The sequence below is a fragment of the Podarcis gaigeae genome (assembly GCF_964106915.1).
Source record: "Podarcis gaigeae genome assembly, chromosome: 3".
NCBI lineage: Eukaryota > Metazoa > Chordata > Lepidosauria > Squamata > Lacertidae > Podarcis > Podarcis gaigeae.
Window position 1 is genome coordinate 63,401,481 of NC_139680.1, and position 24,750 is coordinate 63,426,230.

Below are 24,750 nucleotides of genomic sequence, written 5' to 3' on the forward strand. Positions count from 1 at the left end.
GCAAATCAAGAATCAGCGTATCATGATGTCTTACATATCTCACACCAGCCTAAATTTTGCCTCAAGAATCTCTCAGAGACACAAAGCTCCTATATTGTCAGATAGGAGGGAATCAATAAGTAAACTTTGCTGATGGGAACTGCTATGAGGTGTCTCCCTTTCTTGTTATTTACTAGCAAGCAAGGTCCCAAGGTAAGATTGGTGGCAGGAAGGAAAACACCTTGTGACAGCTTACCGTTGCTGATCGAATGCCATTAATTCACATAGGAAAACCATAACCCAACCTGATTTTTTGACATAGGCTTTGAAGTAGAGGGATCATTTCAGCAATATGATTTTATGCGATATAAAAAGAGATTTCAGTAAATTCATACTAAAAGAGCAAATGTACATTTTTGTGAAGTCATTTTTTCAGTAAGTTGCCTGTTTTGTTTCTGGCTGTTCTAAACATACATAATTATAATGTAGCTATCTTTTATCTATTAGCACCTATGGATTTCCCAGTTTATTCTTAATACAGTGATACCTCGGGTTACAGACACTTCAGGTTACAGACGCTTCAGGTTACAGACTCCACTAACCCAGAAACACTACTTTGGGTTAAGAACTTTACCACAGGATGAGAACAGAAATCACGGGGCGGCAGCTGGAGGCCCCATTAGCTAAAGTGGTACCTCAGGTTAAGAACAGTTTCAGGTTATCAACAGACCTCCAGAACGAATTAAGTTCTTAACCTGAGGTACCACTGTATTTAGCCTCTGAGCTCTCTAACCCTCAACTAGTCTTAAACTCAAAACTACTGTTGACCACGAGGGACGCAGTTGGTGCTGTGGGTTAAACCACAGAGCCTAGGACTTGCTGATCAGAAGGTTGGTGGTTAGAATCCCAACAACGGGGTGAGCTCCCGCTGCTTGGTCCCTGCTCCTGCCAACCTAGCAGTTCAAAAGCATGTCAAAGTGCAAGTAGATAAATAGGTACCACTCTGGCGGGAAGGTAAACGGTGTTTCCATGTGCTGCTCTGGTTCTCCAAAAGTGGCTTAGTCATGCTGGCCAAATGACCCGGAAGCTGTACGCCAGCTACCTCAGCCAATAAAGCGAGATGAGCGCCGCAACCCCAGAGTTGGCCACGACTGGACCTAATGGTCAGGGGTCCCTTTACTGCTGACCTTCTGCCTACTAATGTGGATGATAGATGGTAAAGGAAAAGTGAGCAGCTAAGAATTGGCTCAGAAGTTTTGAATGCTGAAAATAAATTGCATGATGGTTTTTATAACTGTCTCAAAGTTGATAAAAGGGCAGATAAACTTCAAATATTGTTTGGAGAATGAAGGGGGGGCGTCTTTCAGTATAGTATTATTACTAAATACATTTCGGATCTCATCACTGAGGTATTGGAAGGAAATGGGACCAGCCTTATTTCCTTGGCCACCGTGAGAGAAGGATGCCGGACCAGATGGTCCATTGGCCTTATCTAGCAGGCCTCTTTTTACATTCTTATGTTCTTATCTGTCCCCTTTTCTTTCTTGGAGGTTCTGTAAGAGCTGTTTTCCTTGATTGCTTAGTGGTATATTTCGGAAACCAAGGGCAGTTAGGTGTCCTCTTTGAGGCTGTTGTACCCTTGACTTTAAAGCTCAGGAAGCTGAATAGCAAAGTTAAAACATGCGAAATTTCCTCTAAATTGTGAGGGGGGAATTTAATATACTTCCCTTATAATTATGGAATCATTGTTTGCCCTTCTTGCATTATGCGACTCCTTCATAGTTATTTCCATTTTACCGGAATATTTTAATACATTTTCTACTTGAATAATTTCCCTCCATTACGTGCTATAATATAGTCTCTCCCAATGTAGAAATAAATGGGTTTAGTCATGTGCATGCAGTTTCGAGTTCATGGCAAACCCTTTTGATGGTCAACAAAGTTTGATTTGTTTTTAGTGAGTGAGAACTTGTTAATCATAAACGTGCAGAACTAACAATGCAGGCATTCCTTCAGAGCATTTGCAGCTAAAACTTAAGCATCTTTGCTCTGGGACTGCAAATGCAAAGGAAACAGCAACTGAAAAATTGAGGCACAACTGCCAGATCTCTAGCAAATTGCCCCCCCCCCCCGCCAACTGTTTAGAAGTGGCAATGAACTGAATCATTTATTGAAGTGACCCTTCACTTGGCAGTGGTTACATACAGTGGTTTCACTGCCCCCTCCCCGCCCAATTCCATCTTCAGCCTTATCCTATGACTATAAATTCTCTTTTTCAAGAATGCACAACTAACTCAACTGGTTGCCTGGAGGTGTGATGCTTTTAGAGGTGTTAATGGAACAGTGCATGAACCTAGAGGTTTTCCTTTATTATCCTTTGGATGCTCTAGCTCCAGCTTGAAGGTTGTATGTGCCAACATCCTCAGTGAAATTAAAAAGGGTTTCAAGTTGCACTTCTTAGACTGTGCAGTGCCAGTGTCTGAATCATCACAAAGTTTTGCAGTGTCCCTGCTCTTTTGAGAAGTTTGGCGGTACTTCTTATATTCGAAGGAAGGACAGGGGAAGTGGTTGACTGCATAGTTAATAAAATGAGGCAGTGTAGTATGTCAGCAATGTAATTTTTGTTAGCTTGGCACTTCTTTCCCCAGCAAAAAACCTTTGCTGCAATCCTCCTTGGTTGTTATTTGTGCTGCTTCTTTAGACCTCCATGTTAGGAATCAATAGGGATATACTTTTGTTTACTAGGGGGTATCTTTCCTGGATAGCTTCAGCTGGAGAAAGCTTGTACATTGCAGTGCTAAGGGAGACCCTCAGTTCAAATAAACCTAAAATCTCTTAGATTCTCCCCCCCCCCATGAAGATAAATTAAGTGTGTGTGTGTGTGTGTGTGTGAGAGAGAGAGAGAGAGAGAGAGAGAGAGAGAGAGAGAAGGAACAAGTCTAGAATTTTGGATAAGATAGACCTTAGTTTGATGTGGAACATCAAATACAAGACAATTCTTATGTTTCTGTATTTGTACAAAATATTAAGCGTTACAATAAAAAGCAATTATAGGATCCACACTTTGTGCAAAGACAAAATGAGAAAATAAAGTACAGTATCTTATACTATTATCTCATTTGATTGTATGTTGATGATTTCAGTGAAGGAAATTTCTGTTTAAAGTATGAGCCCATCTTGCACTTTTTAATCAAAATGTTTCATAGTAAAAATGCCAGTAGCACACTGATGTGAATATAAGCATTACATGAACTCTAAAAAATAGAGATTACAGTGAATGTTAGTAAATTCTGCAAGGTTTGTTTCATGGCAGTAACTAAATTAAACTCAATGACCGTTTAATTTTATTCTAGTTTAATTATGTGTAATGGATGAATTAAATGTTTGAGCTGGTGGGTTGCAGTTACTTTTTGTAGATTTTCACTTGTATCTAGTGATTTATTTCTTGTGATTTATTTTTTTGCTGTAGGCTTTCAGCTTCTTGGGAGCAGTATGTAATCTATGTACTACAAAAATAATTTTGGTTTTAGTGCATTTATGGCCAGTTATGCACACAAGGGAACAGCCTTTCCCCAGACAACTGGTTGTTTACTGTGTTCTGTCCTGTCCTTATGACAAATACTAGGAAGACTTGACTGATTCTATTTATTTTCGGAACTTAGAGTTTTGCAATATATTTTTCATGTCTTCCAAAGGAAAATCCATCAACTATAGTTATTTCTGTTCTATTGGCTATGACAAGGCTAACTTAGCTGGTTTGTCACTCAGCTCACACTCTGATCTTAACAATCTAGGACTTCCTGAAATGTTCCCACATCTTCTTTGAGAGGTACACTTAATTTCCAGGTATTGAAGATAAGCCAAATGATATCTTCATCAAACAGAAAATATTAACAAGGCTAATATTGTGTATAGATCTCTCTTTCTGACTGTTATTTCAATTTGGATCCTGGATCAGAACTTAAAAATTCCCTACACTATTTTTTGTCATGAATTACCCCACTTGGCAGTGGGAAACATGTGTACTTGGATATTTTCACTGGCTATAAAGTATGTGGAAAAAAGGACACGGTGTCTTTAACAAATGAAAAGAGGAAGAATTATGATATTTTGTATCATAAGGTTGTGCAGATGTTATGTTTCAGAGTATGTTGGTTTCCAGTTACTTAGAAAACATGAGAGCAGAACATGAAAATCTGTACTATACTGCTGGCAGTCATCCTAGGGGTTAGTGTTGACCTGATTTCCTGCATGTGTCATAGCATTCAGCAGGAATTAGAATGAGGAAAAGGTGTCCAGTTGAATGAAAATAGTGAATATATTAGAGGCAGAATTTTAAAATATGTAATCGTTCAGGTTTGCTGGCCAAAGACTAGGTACAGTTGAGGACAATAGCCCTCAGGCACTATTATTGACAGCCTGGGGCAGGGGTCTGCAACCTTTAAGACAAAAAGAGCCACTTGGACCCGTTTCCAAAAAAAAAAAAAAACAACTGGGAGCCGCAAAAACATTGCAACATTTAAAACAAATATAACACTGTATATATTGTTTCTTGCCTTAATGCTGTATATACAGGATCGTGCAGTCAGCTGTCAATCTCAAGAAAAAAGGACAAATAGCTAATTAAAATATTTAATTTACAACCAGGTAACCAGGTTAATGGGACTTTTGCTCCTGAACCTCAGTGCTCAGTGTCTGCCCCGACACTACCACAAGCCTCCCTCTCTTCGCACCGCCCAGCCTCCCAAGAAAAAAAACCCACCTCAAACAGTCACAAAGCACAAATTCCACGCGACCGCAACTTGCTATGCCCAATAATCAATGCCCCAAAATGCCATAGAAAATTAATCAGGGCCCCAGTGTACCATAAATCATAATCAGTGGCTGATGTAAATAATAATTAATAATGAGGCATTCGTCATTATAAAAATACCTTTTTATTATTCATTTGTTTGACCCCTCAGAATTACTCCTCCTCATAGAAATAAAATTAACAAGTTACCTTTTTTTGAGTGTGTGTTCTTCACTCCCCTTCAAAACAGTGACCAGTGTATACGGCCCCTTTCAATGCAGCCTGCTTTCCCCAAGGAAAGAACAATTCACCAAACTTCCCCCTGCTTAAGTTTAAAAAGGGGCTTCAGGCAACTAACTCCTCCGCCTCCTCCCCTCGCCTCCTCCCCTCCCCTCGCCTCCTCCCCTCGCCTCCACTCCTCGCCTCCTCCCCTCGCCTCCTCCCCTCGCCTCCACTCCTCGCCTCCTCCCCTCGCCTCCGCCCCTCGCCTCCTCCCCTCGCCTCCACTCCTCGCCTCCTCCCCTCGCCTCCTCCCCTCCCCTCGCCTCCACTCCTCGCCTCCACTCCTCGCCTCCTCCCCTCGCCTCCACCCCTCGCCTCCTCCCCTCGCCTCCTCCCCTCGCCTCCACTCCTCGCCTCCTCCCCTCGCCTCCTCCCCTCGCCTCCTCCCCTCGCCTCCTCCCCTCGCCTCCACTCCTCGCCTCCTCCCCTCGCTTCCTCCCCTCGCCTCCACTCCTCGCCTCCTCCCCTCGCCTCCTCCCCTCGCCTCCTCCCCTCGCCTCCACTCCTCGCCTCCTCCCCTCGCCTCCTCCCCTCGCCTCCACTCCTCGCCTCCTCCCCTCGCCTCCTCCCCTCGCCTCCTCCCCTCGCCTCCGCCCCTCGCTTCCTCCCCTCGCCTCCGCTCCTCGCCTCCTCCCCTCGCCTCCGCTCCTCGCCTCCTCCCATCGCCTCCTCCCCGGAGCCGCAGCAAAGGCTTTAAAGAGCCACATGCGGCTCTGGAGCCGCAGGTTGCCGACCCCCGGCCTGGGGTGGGAATCTTACTGAAAAAGTTGATCTAAACCCAGGTGTAGGCAACCTAAGGCCCGGGGGGGGGGGGCGGATGCGGCCCAATCGCCTTCTCAATCTGGCCCACAGACTGTCTGGGAATCAGTGTGTTTTTACATGAGTAGAATGTGTCCATTTATTTAAAATGCACCTCTGGGTTATTTGTGGGGCATAGGAATTCGTTCATTCCCCCCCCCCAAAATATAGTCTGACCTTCAACATGGTCTGAGGGACGGTGGACCGGCCCAAGGCTGAAAAAGGTTGCTGACCCCTGATCTAAACCCAGAGAGTAAGCACGAAGGTTGAGTGTCTGAAGAATGTGTTAGAATTCTTAAAGATGACTATAGGTCCTTAGATAAAGCTGTGGCAAAGAAATGGCTGGAAGAATTAATTTAAATATTCATATACTTACAGAGTAGGCCTGGAAGTCAGTAAAGGGATTATGGTAGGCTTGGCCAAAAAGTTCTCGTTATGTGCTAGAAACAACATTCTACTTAACAAGGCAGGAACAGACACTGCATGGAGAATGAAAATATGTAACAGAAGAATCCTGGGAGACAATATTACTTCAAGAATCACACTTTTAGGGAACAGTACAACCCCCAGTTGTATCCAATCACACGAATCCATCACACGAATCCATCACACGAATCCAAGGCAGACCTTTTAACATCACAGTAATCCAAGTTTATGCACCAACTACTTGTGCTGAAGAAACTGAAATTGACCAATTCTATGAAGACTTACAAGACCTTATAGAAGTGACACCAAAGAAGGATGTTCTTCTCATTATAGGGGATTGGAATGCTAAAGTAGGGAGTCAAGAGATAAAAGGAACAACTGGCAAGTTTGGCCTTGGAGATCAAAACGAAGCAGGGCAAAGGCTAATAGAGTTCTGTCAAGAGAACAAACTGGTCATCACAAACACGCTTTTCCAACAACACAAGAGACGACTCTACACATGGACATCACCAGATGGGCAGCATCGAAATCAGATTGATTATATTCTCTGCAGCCAAAGATGGAGAAGCTCTATACAGTCAGCAAAAACAAGACCTGGAGCTGACTGTGGCTCAGATCATCAGCTTCTTATAGCAAAATTCAAGCTTAAACTGAAGAAAGTAGGAAAATCCACTGGGCCGGTAAGATACAATCTAAGTCAAATCCCTTATGAATACACAGTGGAAGTGAGGAACAGGTTTAAGGATTTAGATTTGGTGGACAGAATGCCTGAAGAACTATGGATGGAGGCTCGTAACATTATACAGGAGGCAGCAACGAAAACCATCCCAATGAAAAGGAAATGCAAGAAAGCAAAGTGGCTGTCCAATGAGGCCTTACAAATAGCGGGGGAGAGAAGGCAAGCAAAATGCGAGGGAGATGGTGAAAGATACAGGAAATTGAATGCAGATTTCCAAAGAATAGCAAGGAGAGACAAGAAGACCTTCTTAAACAAGCAATGCAAAGAAATAGAGGAAAGCAATAGAATGGGAAGAACCAGAGATCTGTTCAAGAAAATTGGAGATATGAAAGCAACATTTCGTACAAAGATTTCCATAATAAAGGACAAAAGTGGAAAGGACCTAACAGAAGCAGAAGACATCAAGAAGAGGTGGCAAGAATACACAGAGGAATTATACCAGAAAGAAATGGATGTCTCGTATACCCCAGGTAGTGTGGTTGCTGACCTTGAGCCAGACATCCTGGAAAGTGAAGTCAAATGGGCCTTAGAAAGCACTGCAAATAACAAGGCCAGTGGAAGTGATGGTATTCCAGCTGAACTATTTAAAATTTTAAAAGATGATGCTGTTAAGGTGCTACACTCAATATGCCAGCAAGTTTGGAAAACTCAGCAGTGGCCAGAAGATTGGAGAAGATCAGTCTACATCCCAATCCCAAAGAAGGGCAGTGCCAAAGAATGCTCCAACTACCGCACAATTGCACTCATTTCACACGCTAGCAAGGTTATGCTTAAAATTCTACAAGGAAGGCTCAAGCAGTATGTGGACCGAGAACTCCCAGAAGTGCAAGCTGGATTTAGAAGAGGCAGAGGAACCAGAGACCAAATTGCAAACATGCGCTGGATTATGGAGAAAGCTAGAGAGTTCCAGAAAGACATCTACTTCTGCTTCATTGACTATGCAAAAGCCTTTGACTGTGTCGACCACGGCAAACTATGGCAAGTTCTTAAAGAAATGGGAGTGCCAGATCACCTCATCTGTCTCCTGAGAAATCTCTATGTGGGACAAGAAGCTACAGTTAGAACTGGATATGGAACAACTGATTGGTTCAAAATTGGGAAAGGAGTACGACAAGGCTGTATTTTGTCTCCTTGCTTATTTAACTTATATGCAGAATTCATCATGCGAAGGGCTGGGCTGGATGAATCCCTAGCCGGAATTAAGATTGCTGGAAGAAATATCAACAACCTCAGATATGCAGATGACACAACCTTGATGGCAGAAAGTGAGGAGGAATTAAAGAACCTTTTAATGAGGGTGAAAGAGGAGAGCGCAAAATATGGTCTGAAGCTCAACATCAAAAAAACGAAGATCATGGCCACTGGTCCCATCACCTCCTGGCAAATAGAAGGGGAAGAAATGGAGGTAGTGAGAGATTTTACTTTCTTGGGCTCAATGATCACTGCAGATGGTGACAGCAGCCACGAAATTAAAAGACGCCTGCTTCTTGGGAGAAGGGCAATGACAGGCCTAGACAGCATCTTGAGAAGTAGAGACATCACCTTGCCAACAAAGGTTCGTATAGTTAAAGCTATGGTTTTCCCAGTAGTGATGTATGGAAGTGAGAGCTGGACCATAAAGAAGGCTGATCGCCGAAGAATTGATGCTTTTGAATTATGGTGCTGGAGGAGACTCTTGAGAGTCCCATGGACTGCAAGAAGATCAAACCTCTCCATACTGAAGGAAATCAACCCTGAGTGCTCACTGGAAGGACAGATTGTGAAGCTGAGGCTCCAGTACTTTGGCCACCTCATGAGAAGAGAAGACTCCCTGGAGAAGACCCTGATGTTGGGAAAGATGGAGGGCACAAGGAGAAGGGGACGGCAGAGGACGAGATGGTTGGATAGTGTTTTCGAGGTTACCAGCATGAGTTTGAGCAAACTGCGGGAGGCAGTGGAGGACAGAGGTGCCTGGCGTTCTCTGGTCCATGGGGTCACGAAGAGTCGGACACGACTAAACGACTAAACAACAACAACAACAACAACCCCCAGTTTACCATAAAATAAGGGGTTTTGGTTTTGTTCCACTGAAACTAAAGTTAGTAAAGCTTAGCTTAAGGCTGCCATTTGTTTAAAGTGAAACAAAATATTAAAATGTAAAAGTAAGTTTTAATGAGTTTTTCCATTGTTTTTATTGTTTTGTTTTGTTTGCTGCTTACTGATAATTTGTCAGCTTATTCTTGGTATTTTAAGCTTTTAGAATTTTCATTGTTTAATTTTATAGTACAGTTTGCTTTTGCTTTATGTTTGCTACTAATATGTAAGTAGGAAAGTGATTTACATTTTTTAAAAATATGTAAGTGGCCTTCCTCCATATCCATAGAAAAAGTTAAAATTTTAGTTTAGTGCTACCATTGACCTAACTATGCAGTGTAACAATCCATATATGAAAAGCAACTTAGCTTCCCTTGTTCACATGTGGTGGAAACCTCAGCCTCATCTGTATAGCCACACAACCTTTGTCCACAGAGCTATCATTGGCAATTTCAGAGCTGCCACAAATAATACAGACTGCACTATTTTATCAACCATGGAAATTCTACCAAGGAGGGATTTTCTCTTTTAAATAAAGCGGGATTGAGAGAGCCTATGAAAATACTGTAATTACACCTTACATGACTTTGGCATGAAATATTTGAAAAACATCCTCCTTCTCTGCAGACCTTTGGTGTTAAGATCAGTAGTGGGACCCTCTTGATGGTACCACCATCCTCAGAAGTTAAATGGGTGGTGGCCCAGGAGAGGGCATTCTCTGTGGAAGCTCCCAGGTTGTGGAATTCACTCCCCAAAGAGTTGCATCTGACCTTCATTGTATAGTTTCTGTCATATGCTGAAGATACAGCTCTTTGCCCTGGCCTTTGGCACTTGGGATATGTGTTTTCAGGACCCACCCTAATTCATGTATTTGGTTTTAGCTAACCTCGAGTTGAAGTAGCTTCAGGTTGAACGTTTTCGGGTTGTGCTCCGCGGTGAGGTGACCTGGAAGTAACGGAATGCGTTACTTCTGGGTTTTGCCGTTCGCACATGTGCAGACACTCAAAATGACGTCACGCGCATGTGCGGAAGCGGCGAATTGTGACCCACGCAGATGCGCAAACGTGGGTTGCATTCACTTCAGGATGCGAATGGGGCTCTGGAACGGATCCCATTCGCATCCAGAGGTACCACTGTATTTTATATATTGATTATTGAATTCTCTGTTTTGGAAGCTTAGGGTGATGATTAAGTTGAGTGATAAGATCTATTTAGGCTGAAGAAAGCTTTTTGTAGAAAAAAGCAAGGGTTTGTATACACATAATGAATTTTTGTGCCTGAGTAAGGGGAAGCTTCCCACTTGCACAAATTATGCACTTGCTTATTTTGGACAATTTATTTTCTTTCACTCTTTATGGGCTAGGGGTAGGAACTGAGGAGGGTCCTGCAGCCTCACCCACTGAACATGAACCAACTTACTGGGTCCTCCTCTGTAATCATAATCATAATTTAATTATTTATACCATGGCCATCTGGCTGGGTTTCCCCAGCCACTTGGGTGGCTTCCAACACATATAAAAACATAATAAAATGTCAGACATTAAAAACTTCCCAGTAACAAGGCTGCCTTCAGATGTCTTCTAAAAGTTCTGTAGTTCTTTATCTCCTTGACATCTGATGTGAGGGTGTACCACAGGAAGGGCGCCACTGCCAAGAAGGCCCTCTGCCGCACTTTCAGACCTGCTGTTGCAACTACCAGAGTTCAGAAGTTGCTCTTTACAAAGCTAGGCAAAATAAGGGGGGCAGGATGTGAGATTCTTTGAATGTTGCACTGGTAGTGTCATTGAGTACTAAACTTAGAATCATAGAACTTCATATTTTAAAACTTTGTATTGATTTACAGAATATGCACCAACCAAGTTAATGGGTAAACTTAGAAAAAGTTAGAAGTTGTCAAGTTTTAGCTACTAGAGGTGTAAAACTGTATCCTTGGGAAAGCATGTGGGATCAAGCAACTTCACTTAGCTAAATGTAGCCAATTTTGTTTTGTTTAGTTTTAACATTAAGTGCCTCATTTGTCTTTTCTATTTTGTTGCCTCAAATTAGAATCTCACAGTAAGTAAATATTTGTTGGCTCTAGTCATGCACGGAAAAGGTTGCTTGCAGTATTTGGTGAAAACATTTGCTTTCCTGATTTCTGAGCTGTTGTAGGAGTACGGTAGCACTCTATTCAGCACACAGGCAGAGAGGATGGCTATTTAAGAGGAATCGCTTGAGCTTTTGTAAAAGGGATTACCAAGTAGTCCTGAAGCTGTGCTCCTTATGATTGAGAAGAAGACTTTTAAAGATATGTTCTCCCCCCCCCATCCGAAGTATTCTGGGACTGCCCCAGTGCATGTCTGTCATTCTCCACCTGCCTGCTTCTCCAATAACTCGGGAATATTAAAAAAAATACATGGGGGTTGGCAGGAGTAGGTAGGAAGAAGGAAGAACCAATCAAGTAGTCTCTCACACAGTCTCTGACACTTGAGAGCTTTGTTCTTGTGAAATTGTTTTACTTTGTTGTTTCTACATTCCTACAGTACAAGAGTAGTTTTGGGATAGAGCATGGGTAGCCCATGCATTACCCTCAATACACTATTACACTCCCAACTCCTATCAGCCCCAGTCAGGATAACCACTGGTGGGGATGATGGGAAATGGAGTATAATAACATCTGGAGGGCACCACCTTGGTTATCCTTGGGAATAAAGCCATTATATACTTCCTTCGTATTAGTCCTTTTGTGATGTATGTTAGAATAATAGAATTGTACGGTTGGAAGGGATCCAGAGGGTCATCTAATCCAGGCTTCCTCAACCTTGGCCCTCCAGATGTTTTAGGCCTACAACTCCCATGATCCCTAGCTAGCAGGACCAGTGGTCAAAGATGATGGGAATTGTAGTCTCAAAACATCTGGACGGTCGAGGTTGAGGAAGCCTGATCTAATCCAATGCCCTGCAGTGTAAGAATATGCAGCTGTCCTATATGGGAGTCGAACCTGCAACCTTGGTGCTGTCATCACCATGCTCTAACCATCTGAGCTATCCAGGCCATGTTGATGGCATGGAGTTTATTTCCAGCATAACTATTTAAGTATGATCCACTAGAGCCATGTTTCTGACACAGTATCTGACCTGTTGATCCTATTTATGACTGGGAAGGAGTTTTAATCTTGGTTATTTTCCTTGAAGTGTTCCACGTCCTTTCCTTGCAGGGTGTGGCTAGAGTCAAGTGCCTGAACCATACTTGCTCTTCACATGCCATTTTACAGTGCATTGGGTTTCTGCTTGTGGAATTATTTGATTCGTTCAGCCCTGGTAGGTGGCTTGATATTAGAGCAGGACGTTTGATCCATACGTTCTGTTTTTATTGATTGGTTAATGACATTTACAATGTCGCCCAATAACAGGCTTCTCTGGGCGGCTTACAAACAATAAAGCATGAATATCCAAGAATAATCGCAGAACAGTAAACCAACTCTAGCATAAAATGCCAGCATAAGAATTTCAACAGCAAAGGCTTCAGCGTCATAGGGGGGGAAATATGCTGCACCACTAAAAGTATGCAGCATATCTAAAATTCAGTGAATTCAAAGGTTCACAATTATAAATCAACAAAATAAAAAGCCCCTCACATGACATTCAAAAGCCACACCAGGTGAGCCTCTCTGTGGAGGGACCTGCCACATCATAAGATACATGAATATTTGTATGTTGCATATCCCACCTTTATTTCAGTGTTGAACTCAAGACAGCAGACACAGGGTTCCCAGCCTGTCTCCTATCCAGCCACTGGCCGCCTGACCAGTCTCCCAGACTTGCTTTGCTTCAGAAGCACTGCAGCCTCATGTGACTTCAGCCTGTGCCTTGTTACACTTTGCCACATTTGAAGTATGTTCTCACTGTTAGACCCACACTGATGCTGACAGCAAAAGAATAGCCTCATTATGAAGCATCTGTCTTAAACTAAGTTCCTTAAATGATACAACTTCTCAGAGTTTGTTATCAAGGTCCAAAGCTTGTGAAGAATCCTGCCCAGGGGGAGGGAGCAGGAGGGTGAGTAATCAATAACTAAAATATTATCTTGCTAAAATCATACCTAGTTGCCTTATTCTTCAAGTGGACCTATGCAGGAAAGGTTCTAATTAGATTTTTCACCATAATAACATTGGTACTTCTACATGTAGAACGATTCCTTTCCGAGCTCTGGAGATGAATGAGCTTTAAGAGAATCTTCACAGGATAGGGTTTGCCCCCTGCAGGTCTTCCTTTTGTGCAAGATAATCTAGCTTTTGAGAGCTGTCGCTATGTGATTTATTAGCCTTTAACGTATGGCTGATATAATTAGGGCAGGTATCCCTCTGCTCTTCTCATAAGATTTATAGCACACTGTATTATTCACTTGCTCCACAGCTCTGCCAGAGCTGCTTCCAGCGTGAGCGCGAGAGCATCTTTCTCCAGAGTGAGGGAAGGAACGCTGCTCTCTTTCTTCCTATGAGGCATATTCAAAAGGAGAACTGTTGTGATTATGTCTTCCCCGAGGAATTCTGCTTTGTTTCTGCAGCTCGCTGCTGTCAATTCATAAACCTTCGGTGGTATGTAGTTCACTCTCCCCATTTGGTAGCAGGCATTTTCCCCTGGATCTGCTGGGCAAATGCAGGCTTCGAGGATGCCGGCAAGCTTTTGTTTTTGTGTGTATTTGGCTTTTTGAAAGAAGAAACACTTTAACACTATGCTAACTGCCTTTGCCTTTGAGTCTGTCACTCGGAAAAGCTGCCCTGGAAGCGAGCATGCTCAGAGAGCTGGCAAATCGTTGTCCAGTGACCAAGAGGAAATGATAGTTGTTCTTCATTTATAATGCAAATTTTGAGGTGTCTTCAGAAGTGTGGCAAACTTAAAATGATGGCGGTGGTGAGAACATCGCTGCAGAAAGTTGTGGTATTGTTGCATCGCTTGCAGAGAATGGCAGTTTCTTCCCCACGTTATCAGAAGCTTTGCAAGGTAAGTAAAAACTGGAAAGTTAAACTATTGTTTCTTTCTTTCTTTCCTTGCACTAACAAATTGGATGAATATCTATATCTATCTATCTATCTAGAAACACAAGTATGACTTAGTGTGGTTAGGCACTAGAAATATTTTCTTGGGAAATATTAATTATAGTTACTGAAATGGATACTTTCATTGGTTTCATTATTTTTAGCCACAGTTGGGAAGATGTTGTTAGAAATGCTGCTTCTTATAAAGATCAGTTAAAAGGTTAGTGTAAGAGCTGTTCAGTACAGACCCCCAGTGTGTTTTAAAATATCAGTCCATATTTCAATTTACAAAAGTTTAAGGTAGCACCTGCTTTCTGCAGATCTGCAACCAGTGGAGCTTCTATCGTGTTACATTATTTTTTCTATTGAAGAATTAGGTAGGAAAACGGTAAAATGCCCATATTTCATAAAATGTATATGCTGCTTTTCCATTCAAAAGCCCAAGGTGGCCTAGTGCTCATGACAGTAATGTAAACATCTACTGCTATGAGTTGTAGATTCTGTGTGGTTGCAGAACCTTTCCTGTAGTGGAACTGCTTGAAAGTGCTTGCTAATCTTTAACTTTGAGATACGAGGGGAAATCATTAAAGTTGGTTAACTTTCAAGGTAAGAGTCTCACTCTGTAAGTCCATTCTTGAGCCATTTCTCATACAGCCAACCTAGCTAGAAAGGACAGAGTGGGAGCAGGAGGAAACACAAGGATTTATCTTTCGGCGGGTTATTGGAGAACTGGTGGATGTATTTTCCTTATTTTGAATCATCAGCAGCAGCAACACACACATACATACAAAGAAAACAAGAGGGGAAAAGGAAACAGTGATTATCATCAAAGCAGGAAACTGGCTCTGGCTGGTAGAACTTCTGATTTTTAATACTACTGAATATTGTTGTTTTAGGAGTTAATTCATGTTCTTTGCTTCAGTGTGAACTGATAAAAATTAAACAATATTGTTTGCATTTTCCGTCATTTGTTATGAGAAGGAAGAAACAAATCTGCTGGTTTCTTGGCTATCTTACATTTAGTCTTTTTTGCTTCCTTAAATTATATAGGAATGACTAGATTTCTAAAACATTTATAACTTTGTATAGATGTTTCAGAAGGCATGATGCGAACTTGAAAATATCCAGCCTGTACAAATACAACTTTTAAAGCATGACTATCTTAAGTATTTTTGTTTCAGCCACTTAAAAGAGTAAATTACATAGCTGGCATTCGTTGCAGCTTTTGGGTGTAAAAAATTCTTTTTCAGAAACTTGTCCAGAAGTGTGTAAGATGTTAATGTTGTGCATGAAATAAGATAGTGTGGTTGGGTTGTTTGTAAGCTTATAGTTTTTTCTCTCCTTGTCACATCAGTCATTTGCCACAAGCAGAGAAGCCAACTTTGTAGTAGTACTAAGATACTAGAAGAAATTGCCCACGTAGAACAGATGTCAGTAGCGATGCATTTATCTTGCTAACTTAGCTCGTGAAGCAGCAAAAGGAAGTTTTATTTTATGAATGGGAATTGATGGTGTATTTATCACTCAGAAGTGTCTAACAGCCTGGAATTATTGGATACATTTTTTGTTCAAAACTATCATTTTCTAGGGAGAAAGAAATAGCGTTTTAAATTATACACTGTTGGTTTCAGTTGTCAATTGAAGTGTTCAAAGTTTGTTTATAATGCTCATTCAACTGATGTTGGGAAATGTGTTACAATCCCAGCCTCTTCCACCAGGTGTCAATGTAAGGCAGTGATAAATGAATGGTTAATGATATAGCACAATGAAAATCTAATGTGCACTGCAAATTTTAAAGCAACTTTAAATGAAATAATGAACTGCACTGTTATTCTACTATGCTCATTTAATTGGGGAAAGAAATAACTGAAAGTCTTAATATTCTTGTGCCCAAAAAATCTTTATTCTTCTTGTTATAATCGTAATAATGCAACCCTGTAATTTGACCATTCTGTGTACTAACTTGTATGCTAGGAATATGGTAAGCATATCTGTAGCTGTATTAAGATTGATTTCAATAGTGTAATGCCAAATGATAGAATACTTAGCAACGTAAGTACTTGTTTTATTCCTAGATTTAGGGATGACACTATCACCCCCCAAAAAAATTTCACTTAGAGTTTTGGTGAGCAGTAAATTAAAGCTGTCTTAAAATGAAATTAATGGAAAATATCTTGTAAATAAGTTCAGAATATTGCTAATAAAGATAATATTAGAAGTGTATTCTTAAAATTTTGAATTCTACAATTAATTTTTTGAGCTGGGGAGTAAAAGATAAAGTTCTAAAAATAGATTGTAAACAAAAGCCTGTCTGCTGTTGTCAGGGAACTGCCATCAGAGAGTCAGGTGGTGGAAGGGCTCAAGGAGGCTAGGAGAGCCTCGGATGCGGAGGAAGGAACCAGTAGGGGGAGAGGGAGAGTTCCTGCAGAAACTCAATCGGAGGAAGGGCTCCAAGATGTTTCCAGTGAGAACAGCGGGGAGGGCTCAGGACCTCCGCTGGGGACGCCCACTCCGCGGAGGAAACTGTCACATAGAGAATCCAAAAGGAGAGTTTCCGTCAAGGAACTCTTATGTTGGCGTAAATTCCGGAAACGCCCACTGACGGATTCTGCCAGCGATTGAGGTAGCCATGCACCCATGGCTCCTCAGACTGGGAAAGTTTAGGAACTGATGGTAAAGCTTGGAGGACTTAAACGCTTACGCACGAGCAGCCCCCTTTTCCCATTACAGCTGTATACTATAAGATAGGGATGTGCAATCTTTAGCCTAATTTCAAAAGCCTTCTGCATACAATTAAGTCACACCTATGGGGAAAGTGTTCTGTCCCTCCACCACTGGGGGGGGGTTAGGGAATGGAATTGCACAAAGCTAAAAAACAGGTGTCCAACTCACTTTTGATTTTGGTCATGCCCTTCACTGGCTTCTACCCCACTCAATCATGCGACCCATTGCCCTGCATAAAGTTGCCCTTGACAGCAAACTGTTTGCCCACCGCCTGCTTTAAAGGCACAGCAGAATACATCTGGTAGGTTTTCCTAATAAAGTGGTACCTCGGTTTAAGAACTTAATTCGTTCTGGAGGTCCGTTCTTAACCTGAAACTGTTCTTAACCTGAAGCACCACTTTAGCTAATGGGGCCTCCCGCTGCTGCTGTGCCGCTGTCATGCGGTTTCTGCTCTCATCCTGAAGCAAAGTTCTTAACCCAAGGTACTATTTCTGGGTTAGTGGAGTCTGTAACCTGAAGCGTCTGTAACCTGAAGTGTCTGTAACCCGAGGTACCACTGTACATTTATCATTCTGGATTGGATCCAGTGGTGCCCCTCTATTCACAAAAGGGATCCTTTTTGAATTCAAGGCGTTTGTTCTGTTGGAGGTTTCTACAAATGGATACAGCTAGGGAGGAGGCAGTATCTGCAATATTATTATTCTCCCCCTCCACCCCCCTATGCTACCTCTCATTCTGTTCTGGAGAGCCTGCAACTGTGCTAGTGGGATCATTGGACCTAACCCATGCTCAGTGTTGACATAACAAAAGTAGGGACATGAATCACAATCCTTTGATTATGCCCTTCCCATCAATTTCCCCTTCAGTTTCTGGGGGCATCCCATACTTCTGGAAGTCTCTTGTCAGTCTTCTTGAGGGAAACTGCAGGAATTTTCTCCAACTATTAGCTTGACCCTTCCTGAGATTGTAGAGTCTACTTACAGGATGGGAGCAGCATCACTCACTTGCTCGAGCCCCAGGGATCTATATGGCATGCAACAATCTCTGCTCTTCATTCTCTTCCTAATATCTGCTCATGCAGCATGAATCTGCTGTGCTCAGGACTAGTCAGAAGCTCTTAGGACATAAAGACACAAAGCGAAGCAGCATGTGGGTAAAGATGGCTGGCACTTTTTCTTCACAGTCCATGAAATGTGAAGATCGTCACACTTCCACTTGGTATATTTGAGATCATCTACAAGCTTTCCAATTCGGCAGCCATGACTGAGCCTAAATTGGCTTGAAGCTCAGCAAAGTAGCATTTTTTGAAAAGAATTTCTGCTTCATGGAGAGAAATGTGAGGCGTTTCTAAATACATCAAAATAATATAGAATACCACAACCTTTTAAATGGCTAAGGTGGCTTGAGTTCCTAATAAGTAATAATTTGGGTATACTCACCCTTCATATCAAGAACTGCCAGGTCACTTTCAGCTAAGAAGACAAGTATAACAAAGGCAGTTTAAACACAGTGAATATTCTGCCAGAAAGTATTCATTTACAACACAACAAATGAAAAACTATTTAGAAAATGTATACATGGGAACATCTGAAAGTCTAGTCTGGGTATGACATTTATCTCCAGTCCTGAAGTGACACACGATAACTTACATGAGTTGCCAGCTTCCTTGGATGTGATGATAAATGATACAAATGCTTTAAGCTATGTCTGGCTTTCAGATGAATGCTTTATACATATGTTTTTTTGAAGAATAAATTTCAATTTCAGAAAGCTTTTGTGGAAATTGATGAAAATATAAAAATAATGATGAGCGCAAAAGGAAATGTATGGTGCTATATGATTAATCCTTGCAGACATGGAAGTTTGACAGATTCAGGGCAATTGAATTTAGAGATGAGGGGAAGAAAACGATTTTATCTATATCAAATCCCATTGCCCATATTCTATCACATTTGAGTATAACTTAGGAAGCAGAACCTGGGACAGGGCAATTCATAAAAATATTTCTTTAAAGTGCGCATTCAATTATATGGTGCAAAGTGAACAGTGAGGCCTGTTCCTGCCTCTTGAAGGGAGCAATAGCTGATTGGGACTGGTAAAGGAATATAGTTAGGGAAAGTACCAGAACTTTTAATCTCTTCCCTTCCCTTTACACTTTACGGACTTCAGCTGGTGTGTGTTTTGAGGTAGCTAAACTTCAGGAGCTACTTTGAAGTGGTTCAAATAGCTGATGAAGGATAATGGGAGATAATTAATAATAGGAGTTTAGTTAAAGATGTCAGGGAGAAAGGAGCTAAAATGATCTGTCGGAATTAGTGGCAATGAATAATGCTTGTTTTAAATGGGGATATAAGACAAGAATACTTATATAGAATCTAGTGGAAAGGACTCCGTTGTTCAGCTCATAAGCATAAAAGCTTAGATGGTTTTAAGGAAAGGCAAAAAAAGACTTGTGTCTATATTATCCTGTCTTCATTTAGTGCTGGAAGATCTTTGCAGCCCTCTCAACTGTGAACACACAGACAACGATTACAAGTTGGGAATGTTAAATAAAATAGTAGTAAAAACAGGGAGGAATACGTTGGATAAATTCTTATGAAGAATATAGTGCCTCTTAAACACTGAAGATGTGAGAAAGACCTGAATTTAAAAAAGAAAAGTGTGTGGGATAGGCAAACACTATGGGATAGGCAAACATTAGCATCAGCGCCAGATTCAGGGTGGTGCAGGTGGTTACTCTGAGCAGGGTGTTGAGCTGAGGAGGAGACCCAAGACATACCTGTGGTCGGAGCTGGTGCAGCTCAGTCATTGCTTCCTTCGCTTCCTTCTCCTCCTCTTCCTCCCTGCTGCTCCTGCCCCCTCCAAGTAGACAGCTTTGAACTTCTCCTGCAGGGCCCACTGCTTTATTCAGGGCACCATATTACTAAAGTCTACCCCGTAAGGATGCTGAATAATATAACTTAGGACTGTGGAATCATAGAGTTGGAAGGGACCCTGAGGTTTCTCTAGATCCCTACAATGCAGGAAGCTCAATTAGATCATACATGACAGATGGCCATCCAACCAGCTACAAATCCACCCTAGCAGTTACCTCGCCCAGTCCCCATTTTATCAGCTTCTTTACAAGAATATCATCAGTCATTCTTTTTGGAAAGTGCATTTTTGGAAATATATATTAGACACAACCTCACATAGTCAGGGACGCGGGTGGTGCTGTGTGTAAAACCTCAGCACCTAGGATTTGCCAAACGCATGGTCGGCGGTTCGAATCCCCGCGGCAGGGTGACCTCCCGTCTTTCGGTCCCAGCTCCTGCCCACCTAGCAGTTCGAAAGCACCCTTAAGTGCAAGTAGATAAATAGGTACCGCTTTCTAGCGGGAAGGTAAATGGCGTTCTGTGTGCTGCTCTTGTGCCAGTTCGCCGGAGCAGCTTCGTCATGCTGGCCACGTGACCCGGAATTGTCTGCGGACAGCGCTGGCTCCCGGCCTCTAGAGTGAGATGAGCGCACAACCCTAGAGTCGGACATGACTGGCCCGTACGGGCAGGGGTACCTTTACCTTTACCTTTACCACATAGTGAGGGTGCAGAAAGGAAACTTTTCCAGTACTTAGCAACAAAGTGTCCATCTTAGGCGCTTATGATTAAAATATTTTGCAGTTACAAAGCAGAATGCTATTTTATGTAAATAAAATGTAGCAATAGGGTTGTAATATTGCAACAGCCATGTTAAATAACAAGTGGAGGATTAATGGGGGAAACTGTTTTCTTGAATCTCCCATATTTCCTGGAATTAAATCAATACCTAATACATGAGTTTCTGCTATTTTTTACTGCACAAGAATGCTGCTGATTTGACAGAAAACACCAAGGTTACTAACATTATACATCCCATGTTGTAAATGGTCCACATTATTTACTTGCTTCAGATGATGTCGGTAAGTCTTCACACACTTCTTTGATAGCTGCTCTTTTCTCATTCTTCAAGCACCCGATAAAAGCTCACCTTACAGATGGAAAAGCGTACAGCACCCTCCTTCTCTAGCTTGTCCTTCAATTTCATAAAGCTACATTCCACTCACCCCTGGTAACTTGTAGTATATTTAGTTAACTGTGTTTTCCGGCACTTTCTTACCTTGAGAGTAACACATTTCCTTTTCATAACACATCTCCCTATGAAGGCAATTGTGGGTTTTAGGAATACGTGTAAGGCTATGACTGATGGAAATGTATGAGAGTGAAAACTGAAACTGGTTGATTGGACGTAGGCTGTAGAAGTCACATAGAAATTGCTGATTCATAACTTTTGCAGCCCCATTTTCTCTAGTTTGTTTAAGGAGGAATTACCTTTGTTCATAGCAAACTTCAGATTTTGCTACAGATAGGTAGCCGTGTTGGTCTGCCATAGTCAAAACAAAAAAAAAATTCCTTCCAGTAGCACCTTAAAGACCAACTAAGTCAGTTCTTGGTATGAGCTTTCGTGTGCATGCACACTTCTTCAGTCGTGTGCATGCACACTTCTTCAGATACACTTCTTCAGATTTTGCTTTAGACTTTTATGTAGTAGATCTAGTAAAGCGCCTTCGGGTTTCTTACGACACATATAATAACAATTTTATCATTCTGTAAGGCTTCAAGCTGGTCATTTTTCTTCTGTTTTTTTAAATCTGGTTTTAAATCCAATGCTAGACATATCCACTTGTAACCAGTCTTCCAAATATAGCTTGGAAATAAACAGCAGCAAGCCTGTGACTCATGCACTCCCTTCTCCTTTTATCCCATGCACACAGTGAGCAAATTAGAAGCCTTTGCTTCTAATCAATGGCAAACCATTGTTTGCCTCAAATAAGATCCCATATCAAGGGTTGATTTTCATCTGAGAACCCTGTTTTTCAGGGTGAACAATGATGTGCTGGGAATTAGTAGAGCTGTCTTAAAGGTAAAATAAGCTTTTTATCTTCTCACCTAATGTACAAGGGGAGGGGAGGAGAGGAGCAGGTGTGCTATGTTGAGACGTATTACTGCTCATCTTTGTACAAAACCAAACACAAACCACGGCTTGTTATGTATCCAGTGGCCATGTTTGTTTTAATGCTAAACAATGGTTTAGTCCAAGCTTCCTCAACCTCAGCCCTCCAGATGTTTTGAGACTACAATTCCCATCATCCCTGACCACTGGTCCTGCTAGCTAGCGATCATGGGAGTTGTAGGCCAAAAACATCTGGAGGGCCGAGGTTGAGGAAGCCTGCTTTAGTGCTATGTGAACAAGTTCAGTCTCTAAGCTGGGGTTACATTCTCTCTCCTCCAGTCATATGTCTAGGAGAAGGAGTTTGGAAGCTTTCCCTTTCCCCTAACCATACCTGCTTGTTGTTTACATTCTGGAAATGTGGTTTATCAGAAACTATGGTCAGTTCCACAAGTCACAGTTTGAAATTATAAAGGGATTGTTTTGAACTGAACCATAGTTAGTGATAAGCCGCAATCCGCAGTTCAGATATCAGTGATCTGTGGTTAAGGGAAAGGGAAAACTAACAAATTACACCTCCAGGAGGAGAGAGGAGAAAACCACATGAGGCCTAGAGCAGGCAAGATTCCAGTCACATATCACTAAAGCATGATTTAGCACAGGGATGGGGATGTGGCTCTATTGATGCAACAGGATTGCAATTTCCACTATCCAGGACTTTTGGCCATGCCAGCTGAGGCTGCTAGGAGCTAGATTCCAGCAGTGTTTATTTATGTAAAAGGTACAAATTCCTTGCCCCAGGATTAGTGTTAAATACAAACACAGCCAGTGTGTAAGAACCTCGTACTTCTCATATACGTATATTTATCTTCCCTTTCAAAAATTAGATCGTTTTCTGCTTTCAAAATCAAGACAGATTTTGATACTATTTTTTTGCTCCTCAGTATTTGACCCCTGGACTGTACAACTTTTAACTAGGTCTGTTCAACAGAGCAAGGGGCCTTAAAACGAGCTTAAGCTGCTTATTTAGTTGTAGTGCCTTATGAGTGAGGATAATTTTTTTTCATAGCAAGTAAGATGCATAGGGGTCTGAGCTTTGGCTTCATTCCCAGATATTCTACTGCACACTCTTTATAGTCTAGGTAAGTCATTTTTTTTTGAAAACCTTGAGCCTGCCTAATATACATGTATCAGAAAAGCTAGGTCTCTACTTCTAGAAAGAATGAAAAGAGGATTCATTTCTGCTTCAGTCTCCAGTCTCTGTGAAAAGGCTAGGGTACCAGCCAATTTAGGTTAGGTTACATTTTATTAATAAAATGAATAAAATAATAAAATAAAATACCTTTTATTAATAAAATGAGGGTGGCAAGGAGGCATGTAAGATAGAAGGGTCCTGGTGCTTGACTCTTGTACTGATAATATCACTCTGCAGACAGAAGATAAAGAAATGAATCTATTTCCTCTTAAATGTGACCTAGGTTTACATCTTGGTGAAACATTGATCCCTTCCAGTTTGTTTCCCATTTATAACAAATGCTGCACATGAATGATAGTTGACAGATAGTTGACAGTATAATGGAACTTGGTTGTTTCAGCTGGAACTCACGGTCATAATACTTTCGTGAGAATGTTTTTCCCCATACACAAATAATGTTATTTTTTCAGGGCAGCTTCCCTTCCTTTACCTTTTGATACTACATTGCTTCTGCTTCAGAATAACCATTTCAGTTGTTGACTTAGTGATTGGCAAAATGATGGTGAGCAGTGGTGGTTAGATTTTAGTGATGTTTAGTTTACATTTAGTTTACAGCTTTGTCTGGTTGACATGATCTCTGCTTATAAGGTTGTTGATACAGTTCAGTGCACTTTCCCTAATCAAGGTATGTCACCAATTGCTGTTAAATTCCGGATAGAAGAAAGTGAGGAAGAACTTTTCAGACAGGTGAAAAGGCTTGAAAATGCAGCTAAATGTCGATAATTACTTTTATAGTAAGTTCTTTAGGTACCCTGCAGCAATGGCTTGGTAGGGAAGAAAGATCATGCAGAAAGAATGAAAGGTTATGGGATGGGTGTTTGCTCAATAATCAATGCAGACAAACTACTGAAGAGCTGCTGAAAAGTGATGGCATTGGCCGTGTAAATCAATACCTTATTATACAGTAGTATAATTAGGTGTAATTGGAATATTGTCAAAAAGTTACAAACAGTACTATCAATTAAGTGTCAGGATAGGAAAATAGGTTAGGACAGGGGGTTAGCTTATTAGCCTCCACTCTTGCATCCAATTTTAAACTTCTGTGAGAACCAGGGCCAACAGGAGTAGGCATTCCTGGGTCCCTACCACAGCAAGAGGACCATTAGGACCCTACAGCCCCCTATCATTGCCTGTTCACCTACTGTCTTGGAGCACACAAGCAGTGGCAAGATTTAGAAGACAGTGCAGCATTCACCACTTGACATGCTGTCTTCTGGGTAGTTGTACAAATTGGACGCAAAGGAAGAGGGCAAATGAATCAGCGGTAGTGACAGCTAGTGTGGAGGAGGTGGTACCCGTACAGAGCATCTTCCCCAAGAACCCGCTAAAACCTGGCATTGGCATATATGTGAAGGTACATAAGGGATGATGACTAGAGTGGTTGAGCTTGAAGTAGCATAAGTGACCAGTGACCTGCATTGGAAACTAATGAGTCAAAGGAATCTTGAAATGAAATGTACAGTAGTTGTTGTCTCAAAGAGTAAATGAAAGGCAGTCTAGAACAGGAGACCATTTTATCACATTGGAAACAAATTATTTCATTCCTACCTATGTAGCAGGGTATATATGTGAACAAAAGCAGCCCCATTGTGCACATTTCCATACTGGACAAGGAATAGCGCATGCATGTACACTTCTGTGTTGCATTTTGCATTCAGCTGTGAAACATCCAATTCATTCCCTTCTCACACTTCAAGTCTCAG

General features: G+C 41.7%; 1 protein-coding gene across 4 annotated transcripts in view; it reads left to right on the plus strand.

Annotated features, from left to right (window-relative positions):
- Positions 1 to 24,750, plus strand: part of UTRN (utrophin) — a gene marked incomplete at its 3' end in the record, with an annotated part of 327,056 nt that overhangs the window by 141,468 nt on the left and 160,838 nt on the right. The window contains exon 1 of one of the 4 annotated variants that reach the window (XM_083731578.1): positions 13,503 to 14,071. The exons of the other annotated variants lie outside the window; for them this stretch is intronic. Coding sequence (XP_083587704.1) covers positions 13,928 to 14,071 — 144 coding nt within the window. The 5' untranslated portion in view covers positions 13,503 to 13,927. Of the gene's footprint in view, positions 1 to 13,502; positions 14,072 to 24,750 lie in introns of those variants that run through there. 4 annotated transcript variants of the gene reach the window in all.